Source organism: Amphiura filiformis, unplaced genomic scaffold (assembly GCF_039555335.1).
Source record: "Amphiura filiformis unplaced genomic scaffold, Afil_fr2py scaffold_189, whole genome shotgun sequence".
Lineage (NCBI taxonomy): Eukaryota > Metazoa > Echinodermata > Ophiuroidea > Amphilepidida > Amphiuridae > Amphiura > Amphiura filiformis.
In genome coordinates this window covers 64,093-78,493 of record NW_027305653.1, presented here as the reverse complement: position 1 = coordinate 78,493, position 14,401 = coordinate 64,093, and the positions used below count along the sequence as shown (strand labels likewise).

The 14,401-nt window shown below is 36.4% G+C and overlaps 2 protein-coding genes across 2 annotated transcripts in view; both read right to left on the bottom strand.

Annotated features, from left to right (window-relative positions):
• Positions 1-96: 96 nt before the first annotated feature.
• On the bottom strand, positions 97-4,309 carry LOC140145268 (uncharacterized). The gene is made up of 4 exons (XM_072167032.1): positions 4,252-4,309; positions 3,382-3,466; positions 3,034-3,124; positions 97-942 (listed from the first exon to the last, which is right to left on the bottom strand). Exons 1-4 carry the CDS (start codon positions 4,288-4,290, stop codon positions 660-662), a joined length of 498 nt encoding a protein of 165 aa, XP_072023133.1. The 5' UTR covers positions 4,291-4,309; the 3' UTR covers positions 97-659.
• A 635-nt stretch (positions 4,310-4,944) lies between these two features.
• Positions 4,945-14,401, bottom strand: part of LOC140145269 (calcium-activated chloride channel regulator 1-like) — a 28,714-nt gene continuing 19,257 nt past the window's right edge. Inside the window, exons 5-11 of the mRNA XM_072167033.1 lie at positions 11,665-11,837; positions 10,668-10,839; positions 9,708-9,851; positions 7,410-7,568; positions 6,379-6,485; positions 5,240-5,456; positions 4,945-5,048 (exon numbers count right to left, since the gene is read on the bottom strand). Coding sequence (XP_072023134.1) covers positions 4,945-5,048; positions 5,240-5,456; positions 6,379-6,485; positions 7,410-7,568; positions 9,708-9,851; positions 10,668-10,839; positions 11,665-11,837 — 1,076 coding nt within the window. The remainder of the gene's footprint in view (positions 5,049-5,239; positions 5,457-6,378; positions 6,486-7,409; positions 7,569-9,707; positions 9,852-10,667; positions 10,840-11,664; positions 11,838-14,401) is intronic.

Sequence of the window (14,401 nt, the reverse complement as noted above, 5' to 3'; positions counted from 1 at the left end):
TAATCTTATTAATTCCATCAAAATATATTTCAAAATGTTCAATGCATGGAGTGGCTGTCGGAAAGGGCGCAAATTTTGACACCACATTGAATCCAATGTGACCTCAAGAAGTAAAGTTACAAGCCATTGAATAGACGAAGGTCCAGTTTTAAAAGTGACAAACTGTCCTATACAAGGTGCAAAAAGATTCCAACAAGCGCAACAAAGAGATAACACAGTTTCTTCAATGAAGCGTTGTTTAAAGCAGTTTTTCTTTCAGTTTTAACTTCTCTGTACTTTTCACCAATTTCATTTTATTTGTCAGCTCTTTTTTTTTCAGTTTTCTTTTGTTACTTTTGTTTTAATTGATAGGCATGCACAAATTAGCCATTTACCACTCTCAAACCAGATGTCTAGTCCGTGGAGTTTTGAATAGGCCAGTTTGTCACTTTTAAAACTGGACCTTCGTCTAATCAAATACTTGTAACTTTGCTTCTTGAAGTCACATTGGATTCAATGGGGTGTCAAAATGTTCCGGATTAGATTGTGCATCTATTAAAAAAACAAATTTACCCCAATATGGTTCACTTTTGAAATTGTCATTATTTTTCCAAGTGTAAGGATACTTTTCTGGCGCAGTATAGTATGTAGCATGTCTCGCGATCTGAGGCAATTATTTTCTACTTGGATTTAACGTATTCATATTCATCACCATTCTTTCGCTTGTTGAATCCAATCACCGAATCATTAACGTATACGGTATTTCCTGCTGCACTATATTGCTGTGTATCGGCAGGTGTTTTACCAATGCCCTGGTATGTAGAGTTCTCATCCTGTTCAACTTTATACTCCACATAGCCATCAGAAGATACCTGAATCTGACCACTTGGTCCTGCGATGTTGTCTCCTTTCTTACTCAAAGAAGTAGAATTTTGAACGGTTGCATTTGCAATCGTCAATGATCTGTAAGAAGAGAGCATTCTGTATTATATTATTGTCTCCCTGCTCTACTCTGCTCTGCTCTGCCCAGTCTGCTCTACTCTTCTCTCCACTCTATTCTGCTGTTTCAAAATGATTAGTATCCCAGCAAACACAAACAAGTTTTAAATAAGTTATATTTTGGGTTTTGGTTTAGGTAAAAACGTTTTAATAACATTAAAATGTCGGGTTATATAAAGGTCATGAAATCGTTTTAAAACGTTTTGTATATAAACGCACTACAACAATATTTTTAAAATGTTTTCGAAATGTCATTGTAAACTATTTTTGCAAACATTTTTGGCCAAATATTTTGTCAACACTTAAATAATATTATGTTGAAATATTTGCACCCAGCAAACACAGAAATGTTCTTAAAATGTGTTTTACAAAACGTTTTAATAACATTTAAATGTCGGGTTATATAAAGGTCGTGAAAACATTTTAAAAACGTTATTGTAAATATTTTGGGCGAACATTTTTTACAAAATATTTTTTCAACCCCAAAATAACATTCTGTTTAGAATGATTTGTACCAAGTGCTCAAATGTTTTTGGAATGTTATTTAAAAAAACGTTTTTATGCCCTTTATATAACCAGACATTGAAATGTTTTCTGTAAAACATTTGTGTTTGCTGTGCAGTAAATTACCAACAAATGTTATTTAATGTTATGAAAACGTTTTATACCATTAATGTACCCTTTGTACAACCCGACATTTAAACGTTTTCTGACAACCTTTTATAACCTTTTGCGAATGATGTCGAAAACGTTTTGTGTTTGCTGGGATGCTACCCTTCAGTTTGCAGTGAAATGGATATGATTGATCCACATAATTTGTTGATTACTGTCATAAACAGTTACATAACTATATATTATGCCCTCTATGTTAATTTCAAGAAGACCATATGCTGTTATTGGAAGAAAGCAGGTTTTTCAATAACCATCAGAACTGATGAGTACCAATCGTTTCGATACATGTTTTACATACTCTATGTTCTATAATACTTTAAGTACTGAACTCTTTACGCACTCTATTTCTCTAATACCGGGTACCCTAATGTTTTAAAATGTTTTAAATCGTTATAAACATATTTGACACATTATTTGGATTATGTTATTGTTTTAAAAACGTTTTAAAAACATTTTATGAAAAATCTTACGAAAATTCGTCTCAGGTTTGCATCAAGTTTTCGAAAATGTTTTTTTATTGTTATTTTGATGTGTTGTACCCTTTATATAACCGACTGTAAAATGTTTTTTCTTGGTGTTTTCTGGCTAAGTACGTGCTTAAAATAAGCTAAAATCTATGGGCTCTCGTCAATTTTTATGAGCCTGAACTCAAATTGTAATGTTAAACTAGTCCACATTCTGACAGGTATACTGCCATGGGTTGATATGAGAAAGGTTTTTTAAAAAAATTCTGAAAAGATGCTCTTAATGACCCGTGGGCCATCGGAGTGATGTTCACGGGCTTTTGGGCTGAGGGCCCGCCATATTTAATAATATATATATAATATATCAATATACTTGGGAAAGAAGAATTACGCATCGCACACTAGCACATTAGAACATGAATTTACAAATGGAAACATAATCTCGTGCGCTAGTTTGTAATGTTTGAATGTTTCCATGTTCCAGTGTATGATGCGTAAGCCTCTTTCTCTGTTTGTATGATTATATATTTGTTGGCGGCTAAGCATCATTAATTGATCTCGTACACTGGTATGTAATGTGTTGTTTGTACTGTTTACCCTTCTTTACTTCTCATATTCATAATTACCAGACTTGAGTCCTGTTTATCAGGGACAGTCTGTGTAGCTCATTGGTAAACCGCTCGCCCGTCAAGCGAGAGGTCTGGGGTTTTTACTCGGGTATATCTGCCTATGCATGTTATTTTTCCATTTGTAAATTCATGTTTAAATGTGTTAATGTGCGATGTTTAATTCTTCTTTTCCCTGTATATTATTGCTAGTTAAATCTACCTCGGTGAACACAAGGAAGTGAAATTGATAATTTTATCAAATTATATTATCTTCATTTTACTCATGATAAACACAAGGTAAGACTACTGACCTTATCTTATATGCCATTATAGCAATGACAATCAACATCAATACAAGCAGACATGCAAATACTACTATTATAGTTGTATTCTCACTCGAACCTGTCAAGATACATACAACAATATTACACACATATTCTTACAGCAGACGAAGAAACGAATGAGTTTGTGTATTATTTTATTCATATTTTAACATTTTTACAAAGAGGATAATTATTGCTTTGTGATCAACGTTATTTATTAAGTCCTTTATGACTTAATAGACTAAAACCTAGTTTTAAAATAATGAGAAAAGGGATATTTGAACTGACTGATTCATCTGTTAAAAATATTTGCTAAGATATATTTTTGCGACAAACCTGTTAGGTTGGACATAGAACCTGTGGTAGCATCTGATGCAAGAAGTGTAACCTTTGTCCCAACTGACCACGATACAACTTTCGTCTAAATTTAAGCATCGAAAAGATCAGGATCAAAGAATTGTGAACAAACGTTTGTTATGATATGTATTGGAGACATTACACTTACGAAACATAGTTACCATTTATAAAGGACATTGACCACTTTACTTTGGTTCTTTGACTTACATACTACTTCGTAATAATATGTGACGTGTCATGTCAAAAGGAGACACCTTTGGGCAGGATCGTAAATGGAGAAATAACCAAAAATCTGCCCGGGGTGATTTTTTCACAATTTCGGTTTGTTGCGAATTTGTGATGTTATTAATGTTTAAAATATTGTCTGATAGTTTCAGACCGGAATATAACTGGCATCTTGTATTTTTTGAGACAGTTTTCAAGGTTTATCATATTCTCAACATTGTCAATAATATTTTTAAAGGCCGATATCTTAATTTCCAATTTTATAATACCATAACTTACAAACTCAATATCTTTGCTTTAGAATGTCCGATTTCATTGGGGAAAACGGCGTTGTGGAGCAAAATATCTCTATATTTAAGATATGTAAAAACCTCAAAATTGATAACACGCCCAAAAGTGTCTCCTTTTGACATGTGTCATGTCACATATATTCCACGGGAATCATGGCGTTTGAAAACTCAAAATGCTATTTTTGTAAGTGAGTAGATTAAAAGGTAGAACATTCTTTTTAATTTGGAGAAAGTTACAAATGTTACTTTGTAGGAAGGGGATGTTGGACACCCGTTGGGTACTTTTAAGGAAAAAATCCGACTGTTTGAAGAAATAAACACACCAAGAACATACCGTGCTGTTGACACGACTATAAAACGCAGTATACAACATGTATGTATATCCTTCGTGTGGTAGTGGTACATTTGTGGTACATTTACGTATTCTCCATACATCCTACCATCCCCTACAATAAATTTGAAGTTCATCATCAGGTCCGCCTTTGGTATCTCTGCTGCTACATAGGCATAATTACAACTGACACTGTTGATCTTCTGCTCAAAGGAAATGGTATCCTTTTCCACTTCGACTCCTACCAGATAGCCACTGTTAGAATTATGAAATGAAATCTAAAGCGATTGGTTGAGGAATTTATGAAGATGGTGGGATATGAATGATTGTTTGTAAGAAGATATTCTGATACTAGAAAACATTATAGTATATGCTTCCGACGGATAATGCATTTGTATTTACTATAAAACGCGCGAAATTTTGCTGTTGATCGAGTTGTTGTTGTTATTGTGATTGTTGTTGTTTTTGGTGTTTTGATGATGTTGATGATGATGAAGGTGATGATGATGATGATGATGATGATGATGATGATGATGATGATGATGATAATGTTGATGATGATGATGACGATTCATTCAAAGGTGACTACGTAGATATGTATGACGAGACGACGACGAAACTGACGGCCATTATACCGGTTTGATATATAATTATACGTATTGCACTAACTAAATTTGACGAACTTGAAAAAACCTTTTACCTGACAAATTCAGACGAACTGTGTGGAATTTCTATTTCAACAGTAGAAGTTGATACTTGATCGCTCCTGATTTCTTGTAAACTACTAGGAGTCGAGATGTCTAAATTAAGTGAGCAAAATGAGTCATGATGTGTAGACAACACAAATGGAGATTGAGTTTATGAAAAGGAAAGCAAAATAAAAGAATGCATTGGGTCATGTAAAATGGAAGCACAAAATCACAGTCTTCAGTCATGCCTATGAAAGTTTAAAACCCACAGGATTTGATCAATGCATGTTTTGTATGTTTACCTTGTTCAGTAACGGGATCTGTAGATTGTGTTATTATAGCAGGATCACTTCTACCAACATCTGAAATAGCTGCCACCTGTATTTCATATTTCGTCGATGGTTGGAGATTGTTAACGTTGAATGTTCTTTGCAAAGAATCGACCTCGTCGTGAAACTCAAAATCAGTAGACGGAGAAAACATTGGATTGTATGGTTTGTCTATTATTTTTCCTTGCACCTAATAAGAATTATTTAGTTTAAACATTTTATTCAAAACTCTGCTCTAAGTTACCACGGATACATTATCAATTTGGACAGTTAATTAATATGGTTAATAATAAGACGTTATGTTATTTCAATTACGCGTATTGTTTATTCTCGAAAGAACAGTGACAGTGAACAGAAATATGGAATGATTATATAAATGTAGTTTGTTCTCCTTTTCGTCACCGCGGCCGATGTGTTATGAGGAGATGAAGCAGTAAATTACCATATTATGTAATGATCATGTTATTAGAAAACCTCGGGTTTTTAGTTTCAAACATCAGTTTAAAATACTTGATTTGGCTTACAAATTCTGTAACATGTTCTAATCTACCTCGTATCTTCGTAGGCCTTTATGTGCTCCTGAAGAAGAGCATAATTATTCACACTTGAAAGCCCGGGGCCCACTTATATGCTTTTATGTGTTGTCATTATCAAGCAGGCCCTCAAATTTTACACCCTAAACACTGATCTGGAGCAGGTGAAAATTACCACACCTAATCACTGAGCAGCTTGTGAAATGGGGACCCTTTTCACTGACCAGTTGCATTTAGACACCCTTTTTCACTGACCTACCATGTTATTTTCCCTAGATTTTCTTTTTTAATCTTTACTTTCTTGTTTATTTTGCATTTTTTTAAATTACAAATGGTAAAAATGCTGCAAAAAAAGCCTTCATGTCCTGTAAAATTCATACGCTAAACGCTGACTTGCTGAAAGTCGCTAAAAGTATACCCTTTTCCCAAAAATAGCATGAAATACCCTATTCCCCGCGATTATGCGTGAAAAAAGTACCCTTTACCGTGGATTTCTGCTAGGTGATGACAACACATATGTATTGAGTGTCCCCGGCATCGAAAGCTACGTGTTTGATCTTGGATACTGTTGATACTTACTGAGTATTTGATGATGCCATTAGAAAACTCCGGATCTGTCCACGATATGTATATCGACGTCTTTGATACATGTACGACTCGTACCATTGGTGCTGTCAGAAAATAGTCTTAAAATATGCAAAGCATACGAGATTATTGTTTTTTCAAAGAGAGAGAGAGAAAAGTTTTAAAAAAAAACGCTCGGTATAAATGTGACTTCATTTTAAACATGGCGGACACAACGCGAATAGCGCTAGCTGTACGGGTGAAGCAAGGACCAAAAACGCGATTAATATGATAGGTAGTTTTGAAAAGCAGAAAACACTAGGAGAATTGTACATTTCATTAAAACGTAAGCCTACATGTAGAAGAGCTATAATTTTTAAGGTGCAAGTGGCGAGCACAGGTACTGGACCATGGCGTGATATTACAGCTACGGAAATTCAATGTTTGGTACCTGGAATAAAGACCATCTAAACAGGGAAAGAAAAAAAAATCCCGACCGACCGACCCAATTTTTAAAATCCATTCGAGGGCAAGCAAACAATTTTTTTTGGCATTATATCGGAGAAGATATAGAATACGTCAAAGTGCATACCTGTTCCAAGAAAGGAATATATTCTTCAGTGGACTTCACAGGACAAGTAAATTAGGATATAAATCAAGATCATTAAAAATAGAACTTTACAATCAACAACAACAAGAAGGCTGCTGGATAAGTAACTTGGCTAAGGAGTGTATAATTATTGATTGCGTGTGTTTATGTTGACTCACTAAAGTATTGTTAAACCATACTTTTCTTTTGATTAAAAGACTTAGATATTGTTTACTTATTCAAACAGTGTGTTTTGTTGTGCATTCTGAATGTGCATTTGGCCTTGAGTCACTAGCGACTCGTAACATCATCGACAACGTTTGTGTATAATGCCATTTTCATGATACCTTTTCCATTTGTATGGACGCACCGCAGCGCCGGGTGTGGGCATTTATCTCTGATTTTAAAGCTTATAATTATGTTCAAATAAATAAAAATTGTAACAACTGCAAGTTACCTCCATTTAGTTTAGTAGTGGGTGTCGGTGGTTCTGTCCATGGCGATATCCCTGGTGGAAGGGGTATAAACCTCATTGAAGCTGATGCTATGTTTGAAACCAAGCTGCGATGACTGGAGTCATCTATTGCAACGATAGCGAAGAAATAGCTATGGGGACCTGCAGGGTAAGCGATATAAACCTGGTCAAAATCATAATTTAAACACTGTCATATTCCTTTTTTGTCTCATAATTTGCCTCTCAAATTATTTTTTGGCAAATTATGACACTCGGACAGGACACAAATATCCATCCCTTACATTGCTGGGTTATCTGAAAGGCTCAAGAACTCTTTCCTTTTCGGCATCACTACGAGCTTCAAACCCACCAAAACTATGGACAAAGCTTGTACATCAAGTATAAACCACAAGAGATAAACAGTGTAGCCTAAAGTGAATGGTATCACATCTGCTGCCTCAGACCAGCTCAGACTGTGGTGATTCCTTCATGCATGCGCGTATTTTTTTTGGGGGAGGGGCTTTGGGGGCGCAAGCCCCCCAGGGTCAAAGCAGGGGGCGGCAAAATGGAAGGGGCGGCGGGAAGAAGAAGGGGCGGCAAAAAGAGGGGCGGCGGAAGAAGAAGGGGCGGCAAAAAGAATTAGTAAAGAAAAAAGGGCGGAAAATGTGAAAAGCTTGTACTATACATCAAAATGTGTTGCTTTTGGGCCGGTACACACCGACATCGCCTGGCTAATAATTACTTGGTATAGCAGAGATACTAAAATAAATACCCGGGATCGATACACGTGAATTTGCTATGCACGAGTTTGATATGAGAAGAAAATCTTTGGATACCGGTGTAGAAAATGATGAATATCTCCCGTAAATGATTTCGTATAAAGAAAGCAGATGTGGTTCCTTGCACATGAATATATATTTTGAACAGATATGATAGTCGTTGGCGTGCGCTTTGAGACAGTAGCTTGCGTCTTGAGTCAAAAACTGACAATAATTCCGTAATAATTCTGATTTATATGTGCCGAATTATATAGCGCAGTGTATAGTGTATAGGCCAATCGTGAAGGTTGTCTAAAAGAATATGACCTATGGCATACCATGCTTGACTGACACACAGCGAGGTTAGTCATCGAGTTAATCGGGGCTATTGTCAGTAGCCTTAGTCAGATGTCCTTCAGCCTATTAAGCGACTGAATTGTTAAACATGTCGATATGTATAATGGCCATGCGTGGCGGTTGATTCAAACTACCATGGCGATTTCTGCCATGAAGATATCGGGGCGATGACACTGTGCGGTAGTAGCGCCTATAAATCCTTTTTTTTTTTTTTTTTTTTGGCTCTTCACTTTTTCAAACGACCGTAAAAAAAATGGGGCAACCTTTTCGGGCTGTTGAGGAAGGGGCGGCAAAATTGGCTTTTCTTCAGCCCCCGGGGAAGGGGCGGCCGCGGTACGCCACTGATCACTGAACAATCCCTGTCCTAGTTCTAGTTCCAACGGAGCTCAAAACTTCGATGTGTGCAAACACTGCAACAAGAACACTGTTGTTCTTTTTTATGGCAAAGTTCCAGGATTAGATTTAATTTACAAAAATGATGTTTTGAACTACTGGATGAATAATCTACACCGATATACTGTGACATTCCATTTGCACTTCTACTTCCACTTGATTTCAATGCCAGAATCCATCAGTTAGAAGGTTGAGGACAAGGTCGCTCCTCTGGAACTTAGAGGAAATGATTGTATAGATATCAGAACCGGGGATGATCCCCTTCGCTTTTCGAACTGCTCTGACACTTAACACAGCGATGTTCTAGTATGTTACTATATTCACGCAGACTTTCGGATGCTGACTTTCTCTATACCTACTGTTTTTGCTACCCATCAGTATACCAATTTTTTACAAAAACTACCCAAATTTGGACTAATTGGGTGCTTTTAAGGACACTTTTGCCCAAATGGTATATTGAAAGTTAAAGTCTCTGGTAACAACGTTTGCACACATCAGACATATCGAATTGTATTCTGAATACGAGGAATATCCTTCTGATATCAAATAATTTAAATTCTTTGAAATACGCGATATAATACAAATTTTATGGCAAATTGATAATGTGTGATTGATATACACTCGGTTCCATTGCCGAAAATAGTTCAGCTCATTTACGCGTTTTTTCTTTTACTCGCATTGCTGGTTACTATTTTCCTCTCAGGACAATATCTCAATGGAAGACGTGTCACTGCACTACATGAAAGTTATGATTAAAACATGTAAAATGAAGACAACGATTAAAATAACATACCAATATCAAGACCAGGCACTGTGAAGCTTTCTTTCGATCTTGCCAAATTATTGCCTGCTATAGTTGTTACCAAATCAGCGATTACAAAATTGTCATAGAGAATGTTGATATTTCCCTTTGAACTCCGAATTTCATAGGTCGAAACTGAGGAAGATATACATATAATATTTTGCTTCATTATTATCGCATCATAATCATGATAATTCAAGATATGTTTTTCATTACTAGTGGCATAACCAGATTTTTGCAACCAACTTGCTTTTAAAAACCTTTTTAAAATCAAAAGAAAGTGTGATGGAAAGACCAAACTACAATTTAATGAGGATGTTAAAAATGCTGTGGGAAGAGATAGGCACCAACAGGAGCAGAAAGAAGAATTAGACTGGTCACATATTGAGGAATGTCGAACTTTACAACTTCCCCATGATCAGAAGGAAGGTGAATTCTGGTGGAAAAGGGAATCCCCCTTCTCTTTTCCTTTGCAATCCAGATTTTCTCTTTCATTTTTTGTCAGAGGGGCACCTTTTTCTTTCTGCCCCTGCCCAGGTTGCCCCCCCCATGGCTACGCTACTGACTGGTGACACCTAACACTAAAACAATACCAATAAAACAAGTACATCACCTGTTCCAGTCATTAAATTATCCCCAGGTGCAGTGTATGAAAGGGTTATATCAGGTTTCGTTAGGTCAGGAACCTTCGCTTCCAAGTCAAGAATCCGTGCCGGTGGAAAAACGTCAATATTTCCTAAATTATACATGTACGAGGTTTAGTTTTACTAAAGTACTACCTATCTGCTTTTTTCATAAACTTCATAGAATACAATTTCAGCAATGAAAGGTAGAAAACAAAGACGTATACGAATGAGACAAAGACGGAAATGGTGAGAAGATGGCGGCGGAGGGGAGGAAACAATTTAGGAGCAAGGAGAATAATTTGAGTACTAAGTGATGAACTAATACCTGCACAAAACACGCCCTCGCAAGAGAAGCTTCCACCATTGACGACCCTTTGAAATTCCCCTGCTGGTGTTTCTGACCATACTTGTTCATCATCGGGATGGATGATAGACCCTTGACCAAGGACAGTTGCAGGCGATAGAATGGCTGTATTTCCAGTATTTTCAACCATAACCTGAAGACGAGCAATAAACAAGTTTCGTTCATTTTAAAATAAATGAAGTTTTTATGACGGTATCTTATATAGTTATGGCTAATAACCCGGCTGGCACTTTTGTCCAAAACTGATGCACGGGACACTCTGTAGCCAAAAAATGGCCTCTCTGCTAACATATTTTGCAGCAAATTTCAGGAATAACAAAATAATATTGAATATTTCCGATAGGAATGCGACGAACACCATTCGAACCAAACACCTATAGATTAAAATTTCCCGCTCTTCTCCAGTGTGCCTCTGTGGCTTAATTGGTTAAATGAATTTAGAAGAGCAGCAACGACATCACTTGCATTACATTCAGATGTTAAATCTACATCATATGCAAAATTTGAGGAAATTCGCACGAGTCCATTTTATTTTAGGGCCATTTGTCTATAAGTGGTCTTTACATGTAGCCCTATGGAGAGAATGCCCGTTGAGGGCGCTATAACCCCCATTTTAGGAACAAAAATGTGATTTAAAAAAAACGGACTCGTGCGAATTTTCTAAAATTTTCAGAGTATGTAGTATGAACATGTAGAAATATAATCAAGTAGTTGCCCTATCTGCTCTCCTCCGAAAAAATAAAAAGTCCTATACCTCAATGATAATGAAACCTAGGTGTAATACGAACGTCGCCGGTTCGAATCCGGCCATATGCACTGTTTTTGTCAACGTCTATGAGCCCTGGCTGCTCTTGGTTAAAGATTAAAATTTAAAAAATGTATTAAAAAATACTAAATCATACATAAATGTATCTGAACAGACACGCTGTAATTCAAGGAAATTCACATGTCAACATACACTCAATCCATAACGTCCCTCTCCTTTAAATTTCGTCAAAAATGCCGAATAAATGCCATCATTCTTCTGAATATCAGCTCCTAAGCCATCATCATTAACGGCGAAGGGCTGGATATCTCCTCCGGGGACGCTCACAGTAGCTGTAACGCCAGCATTCAACACTGGTACATATCCTACAGAGTTAAAATAACTATTATGAATCATTTCGGGTGAAACATGAAATATATAATATCAGAAATCGTCTGACTTAAATAATCAGTTAGCTTGTTCCGTGTGGCGTAATAATAATAATAATAATAATTTATTTCTTATATAGCGCAGTACAATATAATATCTCAAAGCGCTTTACAATAAACATGATAATAACACATGATACAAATTTATACATGGAAAGCAAATATATAAATTACACTGGTTAAAAACTATGCACATATAAAACTAATTAACATGATTAAGAACAAGATTAAAACCTATACCAAATCACTGCATAAAGATAAGCTAACATTGCACATTTAACGAGCGCAAGTACACTGAAACAAACCAAAAATAATTATGTGCAAGGTAAAGCATAAGTAATCATTTAAAAATACAACATAATTACACAGGGAAAATACAGTATCGAAACGCAGGGAACCAAACAGCGGGGGCAAAGACAAGTAAAAAGTCGACGCAAAAGAAAAAAAAAACGCAACGCAGGATCCCAAAATAAAGACCCCTTGCTGGCGTAGCGTGAATAATCCGATGGGGCGGGTGGGGGGGGTCAACCATGATTAGGGAGAAGCATCGGGCCTAATTCGGTACACAAGCCGTTTTTCGGCAATTATCCTATCAGATTTTCTAAATTTAAATATTAAGGGGTGGGACGTGCCCCTATGACGCTACGCCACTGCTCGTTTCAGCTATTCCCATAATAGTCTATTAAAAACATCGGTCGATGTTTTGCCACAAGTTAAAAAAAATAACGGTTAGTTCATAAAAAAGAAGAAGTGAAATTTAGCAAAACGCGACGAGGTTTATTTGCCCGTAATAGAGCTCTATTGTTCCGCTATTGTATCCGCTATTGTATCGACTATTGTATTCTATTCATAAAAAGCTACTGCAAGAATCGCGGCAATCCCTGATATTGCTGGTGTCTACCGACGGCGTTTCGCATTTATTAACATTCAAAATGATCCGATACTCTTACATTTATAGACTTATTACCGCTTTTTATATCATATTCAGAAATTGCAATTATGAAAACTACAAACTTTGAAAGTGAAATATATTTACCATCCAAAATATATCATACTTTAATTCTATAGAATCTATAGATAGATACCCAACCCAGAAGTGCCCATTTATTTTCTAAATTTTTGAGTGAACACGATAATGCGATTGATTTTCTTACACGTAAAATACGGCCAATTCAGAGAGAAAATCTTGTTTCTCGTATAGAGCCAGCTAAGGGCCTACTATTTTCTTTTTGTTGGCTGGCCGCTGAGCTACATGTTTTTACTAATTATAGATACGTCAAAACGTTTTCCCCCCGGGGGGCACTCAGTTGAAATTTTGGTAGGGGTGTGCGGTGCAGAGCGCCGAATTTTGGGAACTAAGAACTGATTTTTGGAAAAAATAGGGACTTGATGAACTGAAATGTCAACAATTGGGCCAAATTATAGGCTTTGGAGCTAAAAAATTCCAAAATTTTCCAAATTTTGGCAAAAGAGCTAGCCAGAGTTTGAGGCTCAAAGAACTGGAGCATGATCCCAATGTGGGTCTAAAGGAACTTCCGGGGAGCCTGAAAAAGGGACCCTTGACCGCCGCACATACCCATACCCCATTTACATGTGAGTACCCCCTCCGGGGTTTTCCCATGTTGAAAGTGTACAAGCTATTTCTACTTGCTTTAGAGAGAGCACAATTGAATGAAGACGATTTCATTTAATATAACTATTTTTTATTTTAATAATACCCCATACCTAACAAGAACATAAGAAAATATTGTAAAGGCCATAAATATACGCACTCATGCATAGGGAGACAAACATGATAAAGTTAATCTGTTCTTTTCATTCTCGTTCATTAACCTTTGCATGTTTGCATCAATCCTTCTCGGCAATCTAGGGCCATAGGCCTATAGTAATTTAAATCGTGAAACCGTAGAACGATCTGTTGGTTGGCATAGATATTGCATAAAATTGAATCCCATCAAAGCTACACCCTTTTTTGAAATACTGGTTACCACTGGCTTAAAATGAATTGACAATAACTTGAAATTTGGACATTTTGAGATAAATCCATATCATGGGTAATGTGAGGCCGCTCGAGCTCTTTTCATTGGTGACATCCACCATGCCACCAAATAAGTGACCGTCCACGGCTAATGAGCCGTAAATTCCTCCCCTGGTCAATTTTGTTTTATTTCGTGTTTAAAAATAAACATCATAAACTTAAAATGGTATATCATTTGACTTCAAACGATATCCAGAAGCGGGGTTATGGTTTGTTAAACTTTGCTCCTTCAACAAAATTATAGCTTTTTTCGTGTCTACGTGTGTCTCTTTTTCCACATTGCTGGCAATAAATATCAAACAGTGATAATTGGCGGTCATTTCAAATCATCCCCAAGTCAACGAGGTTTAAGAAGATTTTCTCATTGTTAATTGTTGGTTATGCATACCTATACAAAATACAATGCCTGGTAACCCACCACTTGCAAAAGCAAACAAAGACCAGAGCTATTAAAAGTTCTATA